Consider the following 17571-nt stretch of genomic DNA (forward strand, 5'->3'; position numbering starts at 1 on the left):
GGCATGGTGAGTGAGCGGTAGAGCTGGTGCTGGTTCCCAGGTCTCTGACCATGTGTGCAAGGGAAGGAATGGCATGCCCATCCCTGGGATGATCACGTGCCTTCTGGAGAAGGACTGCGGTTTTTGGGAAAAGTGTGGTGTTTTGCTAACCACAGAATCGGAGTTTATAAGTATCCTTCTTCATTGAACAAACATTAACTGGGCACCTGCCAGGTGCTGCTTCAGGCGTCTGGGACCAAGCCATGAACTAAAGAGACAGAGACACCTGTCCCCTGGAGGGCACGGTGATACTCCGGTTAGGTGAACACGAGAGAGAGGAGTCTTACCTTTCTGAGGTAGTTTAGGAAGAACTCTTGGGCCAAGGGCAGTCTTTGCAGAGCCGGTGCTGATTAATAAATAAGAATCATTTAGGATCTCAAAATGCTAGAATATCATTAATGATGTAATATTCAAGGAAATCACAGGAGTTTGGTGAATTCTCTAAAAACCCTTCCAAAATTTCTTTAATGAAAGATTACAGTCTATTTCCCACAATTCAAGATTTGCCTGGCCAGGGAGGACCCAGGACAGGATGAAAAGGCCAAGCCTGTGAAAGTGAAAACTGCCTGCCCTTCTCCCTGGACACCTGTCCACAGAAGTACCGACTGAGAGCATCTGTCCCCATAAAACCTCAGTCAGTCCTCTCATGGGATACAGTCTCTCAACCTAAGTCTTCGGCCCCCATGTCCAGGTGAGGAAAAACTGAAGTCTGTGGAGTTTCAGTGACCAGCAGAGGGTCCCAAGGCAGGCCAGGGTGGGGGAGGAGGGACATAAATTCAGACCCCTCTCCGTCCATCGCCAGAGCCCTGATATCCTCCATGGCCCCAGAGCAGATCGTTTGGGTTCTCAGACCCCCAGGCTCTCCCTGAGCTCTCCTTCCTCTTGGAGCACTTACACACAACGAGTGGGGAAAAACACCCAAGTCTCGGGAACAGAAGCCCACTCCAGGTGGTCCAAATAATCGAATGTTCCTCCCCACGCCCCTGCCACCGCTGAAATGCACGGGCTGCAGGTGGCACCTGTTGGCTTCAGCGGGAGGCGGTAGCTACTCTCAGGACACCGAGCACTGCAGACTCCCAGAGCAACAGCAGCCGAGCGCCCAAGTCCTCTGTGCCAAGGGCCCCTTTCAAGCTCTCATTCGTCTTTTTCTGTCCTATGATGTCCTAAGAATTGGCTTGTTCCTCTTTCTCTCCTAACTGCATTTAAAGGAAGAGGGAAAGCCAAGCCAACCAAACAACACAGAGTCAAAGATGATGAAGTGCACGTGTTCTCAGCCGCTGGCCTCCAACCACCCTCGGTCCTAACTGCTCTCTCCTCAGCTCCTGGATCCCCTGGCCCCAGGCCAGGGAGGGCCATGAAGTCCCCGTGAATCTGGAAACAGTGAACACACAGGGCTTCGCCTCAAACACCTCTGGAGCGTGTGTTCCGACCTTGGCCTCTTCTCAGGGAAGCACCTGCCGGCTGGGCCACCACTGAACACCTGTGGGCCCGGGCTTCTTCCCACGGAAATGAACACGAGGCCGCTGCTGTGCGCGCGCGCGTGTGTGTGTGTGTGTGTGCGTGCGTGCGAGCAGCCCGATTCCGTTCAAAAAGCACTCTGTACGTGTCAGACGCTCTGCCCCTCTGGAAGAAGACCCCAGAACTGAAGTTTGTGTCCCCCAGAGGGGGGCGGACGGGCGATGGAATGGGAATGACAGGCGGGACGCGAGGGAAGGGGACGATGGGATGCAGAGTCTGGAGGACAGCTGTTTGCGTCCAGCTCTGACATTGCCACCACTTAACCTCTCAACCTTTCGGGGTTGTTTCCTCATCTGTAAAACTGAGGAAATAGTAATTGGCCTATCTTGTGAGGCTGTAAAGACCAAATGGGGCAGGGGTGCTAAAATAAATGAGGACTTTGTTTCTGTCTCATTTGATAAAACTCTGGAAAGCTACCCCGGCACGCCAGCTGACTCTCTCTCCCCGAGGTTTTGGGGCTGGAAGTGTCTTTGTGTCTTTATCTCAGACCGGGCCTCTAGAGAAAACCCTTGGCGTCGGGATTGGGTGAATGTTGCCCATAGAAGATCTTCCAAAATATCCTGTTTCAGTGAAAGGAGGGAAGGAAGGAACGCTGCTTTCAGCATAGCCAAAGAAAACCTCACAAACGGGGCCCTTGGAGAGAGTCCTACTGTTAGGTTTGAAAACCTCTGGGCTGTCAGGCTTCCCTGAGGACTGCCTTCATTCCCAAGTCCGCAAAAAGGAGTCAAGAGGGAAAGTAACAAAACAGAGCTACTTGTTAAAATACTAAAATTAAAATCTCCTCCTGGTAAGACTCTGTGACATCAGGGAAGTGGGGTCTGTCCCCCCACCAGGGACCCTGGATGGAGGAGAGCCGTGCCGCTCACAGACGTACTGGGCAAGAGCGGCTCGCACGACTGGCCACAAGACACGTGAGCATGCCCACTGTGAACACTGAGCTCCTCACGACCAGCCCCGGCTGGTGGGCCACACTTTGGGTAGACTGCCACTAAAACCCATTCCTAGAATTCACAACAGTCACCCGTGATCCCCATCGGGGGAGAAAGCAGGAAGGCGGCTTACCTCGATTGCTGAGATAGTCCCTCAAACTTATTTGCAGTCTTACTTGACGATGATGGACCCACATCGTTCCCTGCAGGGAAAACCAGAGGCAGAGTCACACCTTCAGACAGGGAAACGGAATAGAGGGATGTAGGACTTCGCAGACAGGCACCCCTTTGGTTCCAGAAGGGAATTTAAAAAACCCAAGCTAGAACGGTATGCACTTCTAACTTTAAAACAAAACACAACGAAACAAAACCAAAGCATCGGCTTGGGTTCTGACGATGTTTTTCTTGCTATTAAAGGAGTATGTTGCAAAGATGTGCAGCCTGCTCCCAGGCGAGGCCTCTAAGGTCATGGGGCTTTGGGGATGTCCTACTGCCTCAGGATCTTGTCCTCAGCTTGGGGGCAGGGAGAGAAGAGTCAAACCTCAAACTCACCTGGAGGTTCCTGTGTCAGGAGACTAGCCCTGGGAGCCAGACTCAGAAGAAATACACAACCCACAAACTCTGTGTGTGTGTGTGTGTGTGTGTGTGTGTGTGTATGCACATGGAGGTGGCCCCCGTTCAGCAGGGTGGTGATAACCGGCCAGGAATCTGATCGTTCAAACATGCACTTATTAAGCGTCTACCGTGTGCAAGGCATGAATGTGGAGCAGGAGGCACAAAAGCAAATGAAATGTCACTGCTCTTGCAGAGTCTGTGATCTGGCCTGGGAGACGTACACACACCAAGTATACTGACCACGCGGGATGAGAGGAGTGTTGCACAGGGTTGGGTGCTATGAAAGAAAAACGTGTCTAACTGGTAAGAGGAACACAGAGAGTCCTTTTGGGGGACATGCACCTGAACGCTGATGCATTTTCTCACGGCGGAGCGGCAGAACCAGATACGTGCTCTGCGTCCAGAAGGCGGAAAGCCTGGCTAGAATAAAGGGGGCTCTTTTGTGATCCGTCCCATGGTGGGAGGAGCACAGAGCCCCAAGCTGCCAGGCTCTCCTGGAGGAATCCCGGCGAACCTGCAGGGGGGGCGGTGGTCTCCGTGCTCTAGCTCATTTCCTTGCCTGCCTTTCCCAAGGTCCCTTTCGTCCCCTAGACACCCACAGTATCTCCCAGGTGCCGCCGTGAAGGGGCTTCGCTGAGGAGGCTCAGAAACAGGAGGGCGGCTGCAGAGGACAGCCCTAGGCAAAGCACTGAGCTCTGCGTCCTACGTGGCGGGTCTGCTCCATAGCACCTACGGCTGCCCAAATGCTTCTCCTCCTCACAATGACATGAACAGCTGGTGTCATTATCCTCATTCTGAAGATGAGGAAACGAGGGTAAGTGAACAATGGCTGTAAGTCACATGGCTACATGACGTACCTGGAAGTCTCCACCGTGAGTCTACAGACTTTTCACTGCCCATCATGATGGCCCGATAGCAATTATCAATAATAGCGACTACCGCTCATTGGGCACTTACTGTGAGTGAGGTAAGGTATACGCACATCACGGGAATCACGTCTATGGCACGTGTAATACGGTTCCCCTCCATTTTGTTCATGAAGAAACACGAAGCAGTAAAGCCGAGCCCAAGGTCAAGTAGCTGGCAGGGGTGAGAGCTGTGATACAGCGGAGCAGCCTGCTACCAGGATGTGTACTAAACTCCCACCTTCTATCAGTGCCTGTCCTGGATGGGGGGGAGGCTGGCACAGGGCGAAGACGAGGAGAACTTTCTGTAACTCTAGGACACTGATGCGAGGGGAAAGCTAAACTGACGTCACCAGGACCCAAGACTTTCAAATACAGCTTTATTTTAGTAGGACGCTCCTTCTAACCATCAGTGTATTTCCACGAGCCAGCATTAATACCGAAGGACTCTTCTGGCAGCCTCTCACAAAATTCTCTGAGCTGTGAATGATGTTCAGGTAGGCATTTCTTTTCAGCCTGGTGCTCGATGTGCGTCCTTAGGACTGGCTAGCAAATCTCACACTTTCAAACTTACAGGAGCCATAATAATCAAAATGGCAGAGAAAGCTCTACGTTAGGGCAAACTACTGTATCTGGTAATTCCCTTTTCGGGTGGAAAACATTCCAAATCAGCGATTCTTCGCCCTGTTATGTGCAAGACTGACCACGAGACCATTAGGGTTGCAGAAAGCCCCTCGCGCTGCTTGTGGTCACCTACTCTGCTGTCACACAGATAAGCCATCACACCAGGGGCTGTGGCCTGACACCTGCAGCCCCAGTGTCCAGGGTCCTCATTTGACCCTGCTCTCTGGCCACTCGAGGGGGCTCTCCGTCTCCAAAGACACTGTGTTTTTATGCCTCAGTAACTTTGCCCGTCTCTTCTCTCTGCAACACCTAACCCCTCCCACCAGTGCCGAACTCCTGGAACTCCTGCACACCCTGCAAAGAGGATCTCCAAAGTCAACTTCTGGGAATTCTTCCCTAGCCAGGCTTGACCACTCCCTCCTTCCTTTTAGCCTACAACCACTACTCACAGAGCAGTGGTTAAAGGTGCAAATTTCGGAGCCAGCCAAGCCATCACCCAGTGGGTAGGGGTTTGGACTACTCTGCTTTTTCTACTAAGCATCAGTCCCCTCATTTATATAACGGGAACCAAACAGTATCTACCCCACTAGATGGGTAAGAGCATCACAAGAGATAAATTATGGAGCGCAGGGCACAGTGGAGGGCCACAGGAAACGCAACACAAATGGTAATGATTATTCATAGCTCTCTGATGGAATGTAACAGAACGATGAGGATTTACTCATTGGGCGAACATTGGTCGTCTTTGTGACCCCACTGGCCAGCCCGGTCTCTGGCATGGAGCAGTCACCAGGCTCTTGCTGAAGGAAGTCAGCAGGACTCACGTGCTTCTCTGCCCACAGCTGCATTCCCCCCGCACCTGGTGGGAAGGCCTCTGTGGTCTGGCAGCCAGGAATCCCATCATCTCGTGGCCAGACAAAGGCCACGAGCCATGTCTGGGAAGAAAAGTGTGGCTTAGACATATTTCTGGAGAAAGGACAGTATTCAAGGAAGGACCAAAAACACGGAAGCAGTTTCATCCCTTTTCCTCTCTTCACGCAACTTGGAAAAGGCCTCTCGCGTACAAAAGTTGGGTGTAAGAGAGAGCTGGAGACAGATGCTGGGCCAGCAGCTGAAGGAGTTGTGGCAGACTCGGGGCTACCTACTTTAGCTCTGAAACTTCGGGCCAAGAATTTATGGAGAGAGAGGAGGGCACTGGCCCAGGAGTGAATGACACACAGGCTCCAGGAATCTTCCGGAAAAGTGGATAAATACATGAGCCTTGATACCACAGCTCTGAAGTTAGTGGATTTGTGATCTTCTACGAGCACTTCACCACTCTGTGCTTCAACTTCCTCACTGATAGAATGGAGACAGTGATGGTGTCTATCTTATAGGATGGCTATGATGGCTAAATAGGATGACGACTGGACCAGTGCACGGCCCCAGGGCAGGGGAAACAATTTACAGACGGTAGCCACCATTATTAACTTCTCGAGCTGCATGCACAGTGGGGTTGGGGGGTGGGGGGCAGGGAGCTGACATAAAAATATGTGGGGGAACCGAAGAAAAGGGAAATTTCTGTCCAGAGGCTCTTTTACAAACCAATACTGCTCCAATAAGTATACCTTTCAAATACTGAGGCTTTCACCCAAAGTTCTGGCCTTGAAATAAGAGAAGTGAATCGATTTGTGGTATGGTTTTTCTTCTAGTATATGCTCTACAATAAAAAAAAAGCTTATACAATTTTAAATCCCAGTGAACAAAGACAAGGAACCTAATGGTTTCCAGAGATCACTTAGCTTGGGATTGGTAGAACCTAGATTGGAACCCAGGCTTCCAGAATGTTCTTTTAGTACGTATTATGGTTTCCTGTGATGTGTGCTATAGAGACTTCTCTGAACACCTGCCAAAGGACAGAGGTCTTGGGGCAAGTGGTTCTCAGGTATTAATTACAAGACTCTTAAGTATGAGAAGTGGGTTAAACTTATGGCCGCCATAAACTGGATAATTGGAGGTTTTTTTGTTTTTGTTTTTGTTTTTGCTCTTGCTGGTAAGAAGCTCAGTGTCAAATCTATGGTCTATTTCCAGCTATTGTATGTGAACTTCTATTACACATTTTGTGAAGAGATCAAACTCCTGGACTATGTGTTAGTTACCTTTGTTCTTCCTTTGTTCTCATTTCTTCATTAATTTTACTTAAATTGTAGTAAAATATGTGTTGGCCTGTTATAGAATAGGTTACAAACAAATTACTCATCTCCAAAGGTGAGGTTTAATGACACCCACCTGAAACACCGAACTCCCCACAAAACGCAAATCTGCCTATAAGCCACTTTGTTTTGTAAACAAAAGCCTGCCTTAGCGGTCTCCCGAGACAGATGGCTGAATTCATCACAAGAGCGGGACTTCAGTAACGTGATGCCTGGGCTATTCTGGGTGCTGCGGCCACTGTGCTTCTGGCAGGGAGAAGGCCTGAGCGGCCCTCCCCGCACACCAGGGCTCCATGCTACAGATGGACGAGGAGGCATACAGCCAGGCGGAGGTGGGGGACAGTCCCAGGATCACTGTGCTACCATGTGTGCAGCACAACAGAGCCCGGCGAGGGGAGGACTGCAGCTCCCCAGCCACGCCGGCTGGTGATGGATCCCGGCTCCCCGAGGACCGGCCGTGGCAACTTGGGCAGATGATTTAATCTTTCTGTGTCTCAGTGTCCTGAAAGTCAGGGTCCCAGCATTTCCTACTTTCTGGAACTGTGGTCAAGATTAGGTAAGTACTGGGGTGCCTGGCTGGCTCAGTCGGGGAAGCGTGAGACTCTTGATCTTGGGGTTGGGAGTTCGAGCCCTACACTGGATGTAGAGATTACTTAAATAAAACTTAAGACAAAAAACATTTAGATAATTACTATTAACTAGCCCCATTTCACAGCCAGAGAAACTGAGGGATGAAGAATGAAAAAATAACTGCCGAAAGCCACAGGGCTAGAAGGTGGTAGAGACTGATCAGGATCTGGGTATGGCACAGGGTCCACACTGGAGCACTCTACTCTGAGACAGACACAGCACGGGCCCTTGCAAATTCACAATGGTCTGGGGAAGAGAGGTGCACACAGCGCTGTGGCAACTCCTGTGCCCGAGGGGCCAGAATGGGGGTAAGGTGGTGGCTAGCCTGGGAAGGCCCCTCAGGCGCGTCCCTGGAGAGCAGATCTGGAAGGACGACTAAGCATCAGCACACACGAATTGAATATTCCAGTTTGAGGCGCATTATGAGCAAAGGCTCAGACCTTAGAGAAAAGAATGTAGCCTGGGAAGCTGGCATACCTCAATAGGGCAGGCACGTTGCTTTTCAGGGGGTGGGTACACGAGGCCCGGGGGAGCCAGGAGGCTGTGACTATACTACCTCCTCATGCTGGTATCCCCCCACTGCCTACCAGACCCGGAACCTGGTCTCAGATAGTCCCCAAAGGCCCCCCAGCTCGGGCAGGGGAGAGATGGGAGGGTTAGGGGAACAAGAGAGGCACTGGAAAGATGATCCATGGATGGAAGCTGGAGGCATCGTAGCAGGTCTAGGGGTCTGATACCCCATGTGTTTTACCAATGATCAGCCTGGGGGCACCTGGGTGCCTCAGTAGGTTAAGTGCCTGACTCTTGATTTCAGCTCAGATCATGATCTCATGGTTGTGAGATCGAGCCCCAAGTAGGGCTCTGGACTATCAGTGTGGAGCCTGCTTGGGATTCCCTCTCTCCCTCTCTCTCTCTGCCCCTCCCCACCGAGTGCTTGCTCTCTAAATAAATCAACATTAAAAAAAAAAAAAAAAAAACTTGCTAAAAAAAAAAAAAATAATAATCAGTCTGGATCCTGCCTCTAGCTTCTGGAACATGATGTCAGTGGGAGAGAGCTAGGGAGGGACCAAGCACTTACCATACCTGTGTCCGTAGGTGCCTTTAAGTAGATCTCACGTATGTGCACACACACCGATGTAGAAAGAATGACCCTGAGAGTCCCAGAATTACTATTTGGGGTTGTTTGTGAGTGATGACCAAGGCCTGTGACGTGAAGAATTGTCCCTATGCCACAGACAGATTCTGATGTTTGCCCCTCACGGCTGGCTGTAGGTGGGAGGCTCTAGCTGGTGAGAGCGGCCAGCAGGCCACTCAGCGCCCATCTTCGAAAGGCTCCCTTTTGGTGGCACTAATTCGCCTAAAGCGGTAACTTTGCTTCTTAATGAAAAATGCCCCTTGTCCACAAAAGCAAAGAACAAAACATACATAAGACCAGCAGCTACTAGCCTGCTGCTGAGTGATGTGAAAGTTATCTAAGAAAGTGAGGATTCCTAAGCCAAAAAACAGATTTCATACAATTAATTATAGGCCGACTGCGCCTATGAGGTGAATAAGGCACTATGAACTTTACACAGAAATAAAAACTGATTCAACAACAGGATCAAAGTTTATGATCTGTGGTCTGAACATCTGCACGGGTGTGCCCTTTGAAGGCATGTCATCTGGGTCTGCAAAGTCCTCTTGGGTGAGATCTGGGGATGGCTGAAGGCCCTGGAAGGCGACCATGGACAGGTCGAGGGCACACTCGATATACCAGTGTGTGGCTGTGCGAATCCCCCACTGCTCCTCCCTGGCCTGTCTCACCGGGGGACCGACTCTTCAGGGCCCTCCACAAAGCTTTCCCTGCAGTTTGACACGATTTCTCAGCATGTCCACAGGATGCAGTGGACACGTGAGCCCTAAAGAGTACAGAGCACTCACTCATTTGTCTGCCTGCCTCCCTCACGAGGCCAGGGGCTCCCTGAGCAGATGGGCTGAGAGGCAACCAACGACAGGCACGTACACATGTGAGCCGAATGGCCAAAGGCACAGACATACTCGCACACACACTGTGGCACTGTGGCCAGATGACAGACGTGTGCTAACCTGCAAATGGGGAAGTATGGCTTTTTCCAGGAGCTCCCCAGGTTCAGGACGCCTTAGTACAGGCTTTTGAAGAGGCCTCGTAATGCATTCAGCTGAATTACCTATCAGTTACGCTCTCAAACCGAAGGAAAGAGAAGCTGCAGTGAAACTCAATGGCAGAAGGAGGTGACCCAGGCAAACGAGCGTGCTCCTTCGGTACAGCTGCTCTTTCTCGGCATGCCTGTCATGGGCCTGACCCCCTGGGCACTGGGGACACTCCTGCTTCCCGATTTAAATTGCTGTGGGCTAGTGAAGAGTTCTGGGGAACTAAAAAGGTAGGCGGGGTGGAAATTACGTGCCTCGTGGATGTAAATTTGTTGTCCCCTGTCAACGTCACCAACGGACTCTGTGAACATTTATCTATTCTCAAGTGATTACCGAGGACCTACCGTACACAGGCTAGATTCTAGGCCATGTAAACGCTAAAGAGAAGACAGACAAAATCCCTGCTCTCATGGAGCTCACATTCTAGAGAGACCAAGGAGCCAAATGCAGAGTACTTCTCCACGGTGATCAGGTGCTCTAAAGGAAACGGGTGGGGAGGAAGCTCCTGTCGAGAGGGGAGCTGGAAACAGAAACGTTCAAGCCCAGAAGCACAAAGGGGAGCCAGACTCTCAAAGCACACGACACGGATGCAGGCAGCGGACCGGCCTCGGGAGGGAGAGCCTGGTGTGCCTGACATGCCGTGAAGACGCAGGGTGGGCCGTGCACAGAGGGGAGGTGCTGAGAGGTGAGCCCTCTAGGTCCCGGGGCAAGGAGCTGGCGTTCACCCTGAAGCACAGCAGGAAAGCTTTAAAGGTGAGAAGTGACTAGGTCTGGTTTATATTTTGAGAAAAATTTCTGGTTTATATTCTGGCTGCTGTGAGAATGGATTACGCGGCTTTCCTGGGCCTCTGTTTCCTCATCCGTCAACGAGGTTGGTGATACCCGCTGCTCAGCGTTGCTACAGTGACTGCAAGAGATTCTGTGACAGGTGCACCGGAAATGCTCAGCACTTCACGTATCGCTCTGGTTTTTAAATGAGCCTAAGTGTTTTCCCAGATGCTTCTTGGCCTTAAACGCAATCACACCCGTGTGTATCCAAGCCCTCATCCGGCCTGTGTGCGGTCTGGTCCGTTTGCTGGATGTGCTAAGTGTCCACTGCCCACTGCACCCCACGCACTGCCTGGCCCGGGCAGCACGGGCCCTGACTTCAGGATGACTTACCCCAAGGAACTGCGCCTTTGTTTGGGGGCCCGTGAGGTAGTGGGCTGGGAGGGTCGGATAGGGTTCTCTTGTGTCCGGGTGGTGGGGGAGGAGGCCTCTTCTTGGACAGGGTGGAGCTGCCACTAGAGGTCTGGGTGCTTAGAGGGAGTGTTGAAGGAGGGCCAGTTGGACCTAGAAAGGAATCGAATGGGGCAGGAAGGTTAATCCCAGGCTCACAGACAGAACAGCCAGTATGCAGTCACTTCCAGACACCAAATGTGGTATATGGTGCTCAAAGCTCAAAGCTGGGTACGGCCAACCCCATCAGCTCAGTCACTCACAAACAGGGGTTTCCAAATTGCTGGTTAAAAAAAAAAAATCACAAGAAAAGAAACGGAAGCGTGTGCTTTTAAGGAAACGCCGATCCCATGGACTGCTAATGGGGTTAGGTGATTTAGGTACCGTGGGAAAAATCAAACATACATTTTTAAATGGACAACTTAGTGGGACCATCATAAAATCTACTGAGGAAGAAGGAACAAAGCACCACCAGCAGAATCAACGGAGAAAGAACAAAGGATAGGCTAACCCTTCAGGGGGCCGCACGGCGGAACATGAAAATATTCACAGCATAGGATTTTTCTCTCTACAACTTTTTCTTTTAGTCAGAAAACTTGGCATAAAAAAAGTTCTTAATGACTTTTATCAAGAAGGAAGGATCTAATGTAGAGAATTACTTGGGAAAATGAGAAATCCAAAAACTCTTTTTTCCCCCGATTCTGAACTGTTCTAGAAATCATAAACCACATACTATATTGAAAGCTTGAAAAAGTTATATAAATTAGACACTGGTTTCTATAGACTTAAAAAAAAGACTCAACTTTCTCCAGAGGTGAAGACAGGATGGCAGTAAAAAAATTAATATTACATACACACACACACACACACACACACACACACACACCCCCACTACGGTAAAACTTGACTTTTTGGACTAATGTTTTAAGGAAAAACGAGTTGTTTTTGAGAGATGTTATAGGATTAGTATTATGGTATTTTTTGTTTCTTCGCACTGAAGTGGCTGGTGTGTGCCAGGCACTGTGTGTTGCACACTTTGACAAACATCTCTTTATGGAGAATTACCAGGTTTATGGTTTAACTGTGTTCACAGACAACTATTTCTGCAAGCATTAAAAAAGAAAAACAAAAAACAAAGAAAGGAAAGACATCAAAGAAAGCTAAGAACGACTGCCATACCAAATTTTTAACGAGGACAGTAGATACCTGGTGATCCAGAAAGGCTCCAAAAGAGCTTTTTACATTCTGTGTATTAAAAGAAAAGCTCAATTACTTCTGGCTTCCTTCTTTGGTAAAATAAGCCTCGATAGTTTCTGATGTCGATTCCTGGTCAGTACCAGCAATGACTTGCACCAGTGACTCTCAAAGACAGTCTCGCTTTGGAAGTCAGTACCGGCAATCTCAGTAAAATGGTCATCTGCTTGGGGCTCAGTCGGTCAAGCGTCCAACTCTTGGTTTTGGTTCAGGTCAGGATCTCGAGGTTCGGGAGTTTGAGCCCCGCTGTCAGCATGGAGCCTGCTTGGGATTCTGTGTCTCCCTCTCTCTCTGCCCCTTCCCTGCTCGTTCTCTCTCTCGCTCTATCAAAAATAAACTTTAAAAAAATTTTTAAAAAAATCTGCTTTAGGATAAAATGGCCCACGCTATACAATTTAGCCTCTCTGTCCTGCTGATGTGACATGTGACAGAAGCCCTGCTGTTCCTCCAAATTAGCACCCGAGTATGGCACCGGTCACTCCAGTTGTGGAAACTATTTTGTCAACAAAAAGTGACTGTTACTACAGCCTTCCATTTGTGTAAAGATTTGTAACTTCTCAAAATGTGTTCGTATTTGCTGTTGCCGTTGGTTTTTCACTGTTGCCCCCACTCCACAGTCAGGAAAGCAGGAGTGTGGCGTGTGGAAGGTTCCAGCACCATGAGGCGTGAGGCTGTGGAGTGCAGGTCTCTGGGCCTGGTGCAGTGCTCGCCCGCCTCACGCCGCTGTTCCCGAAAGCCAGGACTGCGCTTCGTGCGCTGCTCACGGGAGGAAAACAACACTGGTAACAACAGCAAGGGCTCCGTATTAGGAAGTGAACTTTCCTCTTGGAAATAAAGGGAGAATAGAGAATACACAATGAGGAAATTCTCTCTAGTACTTTTCTCTTTATCGCCACCTAGGGATTTTCTGCTGCAGTGCAGCTAAAAGTCATTCCATCAGCTCCAAACCCTGAGAAACAAAAATTGCCAAAGACAAGGCACTAATGGGGCTCTGTCTCTGCAAAGTTGTGGGTGTACCTGATTTCAGGAGGCATCAGACCACAGAGTCGTCCTGTAACCACAAACCAAGCAAAATCCAGCCTCCTGAGCCAGCATTTCAGAGATGAAGGGATTAGTGTTCCACACAGGATTACATACTTCTGTCTTACTTTCTTTCAACTGTAATCACTTATCTTTTGTTTATTTGTCTAGTGCCTGTCTCCCCCACCAGACTGTAATTCTATCCGGGCCAGGCTTTTTTTCTGGCTTGGTGTACAGTAAGTTGAATTTAGTTAATATAGTATTGGATATGTGGACGAATGAACTGCTACTTCTATGTTTTTAAGGCTGGTGATTTAAAAAAAATTTTTTTTAATGTTTATTTTTTTGAAAGAGAGACAGAGCGTAAGCGGGGGAGGGGCAGAGAGGGAGGGAGACACAGAATCCGAAGCAGGCTGCAGGCTCTGAGCTGTCAGCACAGAGCCCGATGCGCGGCCTGAACTCATGAACCATGAGATCATGGCCTGAGCCGAAGTCGGCCGCTAAACTGACTGAGCCACTCAGGCGCCCCGAGGCTGGTGATTCTTAAGAAAGACAGAAGGGTTTCACTTGGAGTGACCAACCAAACACTAGAAATAGGGGGAAACAGCAGGGACATGTTAAGTTTGAAAAGAAATATTCAATACAGTAATCTAATTCCATGGCCAGAAAACACACACGCAGATACACCTGTTGTTTTGTAATAGAAGCTACAGAAAAGGGGGGAGGTGTCATAAAATCTGCTTGGCTGGTGGGGCACGGGTTCAAAAAAGGCTGAAGGGGCACCTGGGTGGCTCAGTTGGTTGAGCATCCGACACTTGATTTTGGCTCAGGTCACAATCTCACAGTTCTTGGGTTTGAGCCCCGTGTCAGGCTCTGCGCTGACAGCACAGAGGCCCCAGAAAAACAGACTTAAACTTTTTTTTTTTCATATTTTTAAGATTTAAAAAGCTCAGAAGACTTTTAAAATTAGCAACTAGTCTCTAAATGCTAAAGGGGATGTTTTATGCAAAATAATCTGAGTCCTGGTTTAGGAAGGAAGCAATTCTGGCAGGATAAAGAGAGCCAAAAGAAAACAAAATAGAAAGAATAAACACAGCATCGAACAAACACAAAAAAGGCTGAGAAGCAAGATTAACAGGTGTGGGGGACACTTGGAGGTGACATGGACAGCTTGTTAGGGCCTGGGGAAGGAAGGAGAAAACACCCCAGTCGTCATTTGCCACTAATATCGGCTATCATGTCAAATTATCGTTTCTTTTTGCTTAAAAATATGGCTCTAAAAAGCTTCCAAAACTGCTATAAATAACTGTGAGGTTAGTGAAGTTATCGGAAGGTCTTTCTCAGAGGAGACAACTCACTCAGCTCTTTCTGAGAGTTTGCACGGCAGGGGCCCTGCTCCACAAGCCACGAGCCCTCTGGGCCTCTCTGTTCGGACGCTGTGCTGTGCCTTCAGCTCTAGTGGCACCTGCTGGACTCCTGGGGGCTGCGCTGTCATGAGTACCTCAATGTCATCAGTTCGGGGAGGCCCTAAATGGGGTCTGTACCTCGGACGTGTGGCCGGCACACGGCCAGAGCTCAGGAAGCTCGCACGTGAGGTCCCTATCCATCTCGAAGTCGCTATGCTCACTCTGGGCAGTTTGCAAAGCCCTTGTTCTCGGTCGAGGGTCCAACCACTCACGCTCCCAAAAGCCTGCAGCTATTTCCTGAGACCCGCCCACGAACTGGTATTTCCTCTGTTCGCCAAAGCCCCCTAACAGGAAAATAGTACATCCACGGACTACAGAGACGGTTTAAACGAAACCTCACCAGACAGGACTCTTATCTTCAACAACAAGGAAAGGAATCCACTTAGCCTCTGAAAAGTCATTCATGTACACCTAAAATCTGTTTCTTAAAAAAAACCCATTCCTAAATTCACTGTTGGCATGCTTTTCAAACCTCCTTCTACATTTCCTAAATTCTCTAGAGCTACCATTTCCTGAGTATTGTGTGTCTGACCTAACACTCAGGAGAGATTTATACACATTATCTAGAACTCGCCTTATAAAGTGGCAGAGACCAGGGGCACCTGGGTCGCTCAGTCGGTTAAGCGTCTGACTTCGGCTAAGGTCATGATCTCACGGTTCAGGCTCTCTGCTGTCAGCACGGAGCCTGGAGTCTGCTTCGGCTTGGGTCTCCTACTCTCTGCCCCCCCTCTGCTCTCTCTCAAAAATAAACGTTAAAAAAAAAAAAAAAAAAGTGGCAGAGACCCAAGGCTCAGAGAGTTTAGGAAAGTGGCCAGGCACAGCACACGAATCTGGCTGTGTGTGATTGGAGGCCGGGCACTCATCCTTGATGGTACCCTGCTCTCCTCCTGTGAACGACCCCACGTCCTCCCTGCCAGAACCTTGGGCCGACTGCGTTCCCTCCTCACCTCTGCACCCCATCTGTGAAGGGTGTGCTCAAATGGAACCTCATCCAGAGCCTTCTCTAACCCCTCCCCTTTGCCCTGGGGCAACTGCTTCTACCTGGGACCTTCCACAAAGCTAAATGGCACTTAATATCTACGCTTCATTACAGCTCGATTTTCTCTTCTTTCTCAGGCTGGAAGGTCCCTCGGGGCAAGATTCATGCTGTCTTCATGTCTCTCAGTGCCTGGCCCATTCTGAACAGTCAATACAACTGCATGAAAATAATTCATGGCACAAGTTAGGAGGATGCTTTTTCATTGTCCTACATGGACATTTGGTTTTTAGTAAAACAAGACATGTAGAGGTCTGCCATGCCGGAAGGCCAAATGCAAGCACAGCCTTGAAATTTCAAGTAAGAAAACAAGACCCAGAAGACAGCTTTAAAAATTGCCTTGACAATTTCTGAGAACACTGTCTACAGAAGTATAAGGTACATGTTCTAAACATGCCATGCCAGACACAGTAAATGCTAACAGCAGAAATTCTACCTGCACAACTCTGGACAAGACAAATGCTTTTGACGGTATAGAGCTGAAAAGTTAACAGTTGTTACTTTCAAAAGTAGACAGGGGTGCCTGGCTGGCTCAGTTGGCGGAGCATGTGACTCTTAATCTTGGGGCTGTGAGTTCGAGTTCCACGTTGGGTATCACTACTTAAAAAATGAATAAAATCTTAAAAAAAAAAAAAAGATGGAGACACATGTATTTATATCAAGAAGGACCCTGTGTGCGTAAGGAGGGCACTATTATCCTCACACTCAAATGAGGAAACAGAGGCACGGCAAGGTGCAGGGGAGTATGTGGGGAGGCCGCGCAGTCAGCGACAGGGCTGGGCGGGACTCCGGCACAGCAGTACAAGTCAGCCATGATACTGCGCTACACACAACACGGCATTAGCTATTCTCCATCCTTCAATCTCCTTCCAGAACACCAATAAAAACAGGATAGTACCTGGATTCAAGGGCCTGAGGGTGGTTCTTTAACAATTACTCGTACATCTCCTTACGTAAGAAGCACAACAACAAAGATTCCCTCTGCTTCCCTTTTCACACCTGGTGGTCAGGTGACTTTAGTCCGTGAGCCTGTGCCAGTGGCCACTGCTGAGGGCAAAAAATCCCGGACACGCTCGTGGCCTGCAACGTGGCCAGTGGCAGGGGATAGACAGATGTGCCACGCTTTCAAAAGGATCAGGGGAGACTGATAAAACGGGCCAAAAAATTAAAAAAATCCAACATGGATGAAGCATGACAGCCTGTGGAAAGGTTCAATATGGAGCCACTCAAATGGTTATCTTCCCATGAGATTAAAAAAAAAAACCAAACCACCGAGGAAACTGCAAAGTCATCAATATATGAATAATGCTGCTACTAGGAAAATAATTCCTAGGCAAGCTGGAGTCACCCTGTAATGTGCTTTGATGACAACAGGCCACCTTCACGTCCTGAGGACACCTCCTCTCTGCCCTGATTATTGCTCCAGACCTCAAATGAAAAGTCGCAGGAATGTGGTCTAAGACACTCACACACCATGTTGGGGCCTAATGCCCCATGTGTTCTGTAGACTTTCAGCAAGTCAACCACACACGCCCAAGATATCTGATGTCATGTTAGATAGAGGCCTGTCCCCTCCTGACTCTGGCCACACATTTCTGGGACAGCTTTTCACTGATCCTGCTGTTTATTCGCTCAAAAGTACTGACTCAGCACACCTGCTCCGTGCCAGGGGCAAGGACAGCTCACTCGCAGCCCCTGTGTTGCAGCACAGCGACTGAAGATTTCCCTGGCCCTCCTCCTCCAACGCGGCACAGGCCACATCTCGCGGCCTTCTCTCCCTTCTTCGCTGTATTCCCAGGGCCCAGAACACGTGTTGAACTGAACGCATGCAGGACGATCAAAAGCATCCCGGTCCGACGGGCACCTGCTATGCGCTCGTCATTATGAACGTTATTTCGTGTCTCCAAGCAGTGAGCCAACAAGGCAGGCACCCAATCCTGTTTCTCACGTGAAGAA

The 17571-nt window shown here is 49.4% G+C and overlaps 1 protein-coding gene across 5 annotated transcripts in view; it reads right to left on the reverse strand.

The window, feature by feature from the left end:
- The window catches only part of ASAP1 (ArfGAP with SH3 domain, ankyrin repeat and PH domain 1), a 352683-nt gene that overhangs the window by 12560 nt on the left and 322552 nt on the right, over positions 1-17571 (reverse strand). For 3 of the 5 annotated variants that reach the window (XM_058699087.1, XM_058699085.1, XM_058699089.1), the window contains 3 exons: positions 10783-10953; positions 2620-2689; positions 327-385 (listed from right to left, as the gene is read on the reverse strand). In XM_058699087.1, the coding sequence (XP_058555070.1) occupies positions 327-385; positions 2620-2689; positions 10783-10953 (300 nt within the window). The remainder of the gene's footprint in view (positions 1-326; positions 386-2619; positions 2690-10782; positions 10954-17571) is intronic. The other 2 variants (XM_058699088.1, XM_058699086.1) reach the window with 1 other exon arrangement.

The sequence above is a fragment of the Neofelis nebulosa genome, chromosome 14, assembly GCF_028018385.1.
Source record: "Neofelis nebulosa isolate mNeoNeb1 chromosome 14, mNeoNeb1.pri, whole genome shotgun sequence".
Taxonomy (NCBI): domain Eukaryota; kingdom Metazoa; phylum Chordata; class Mammalia; order Carnivora; family Felidae; genus Neofelis; species Neofelis nebulosa.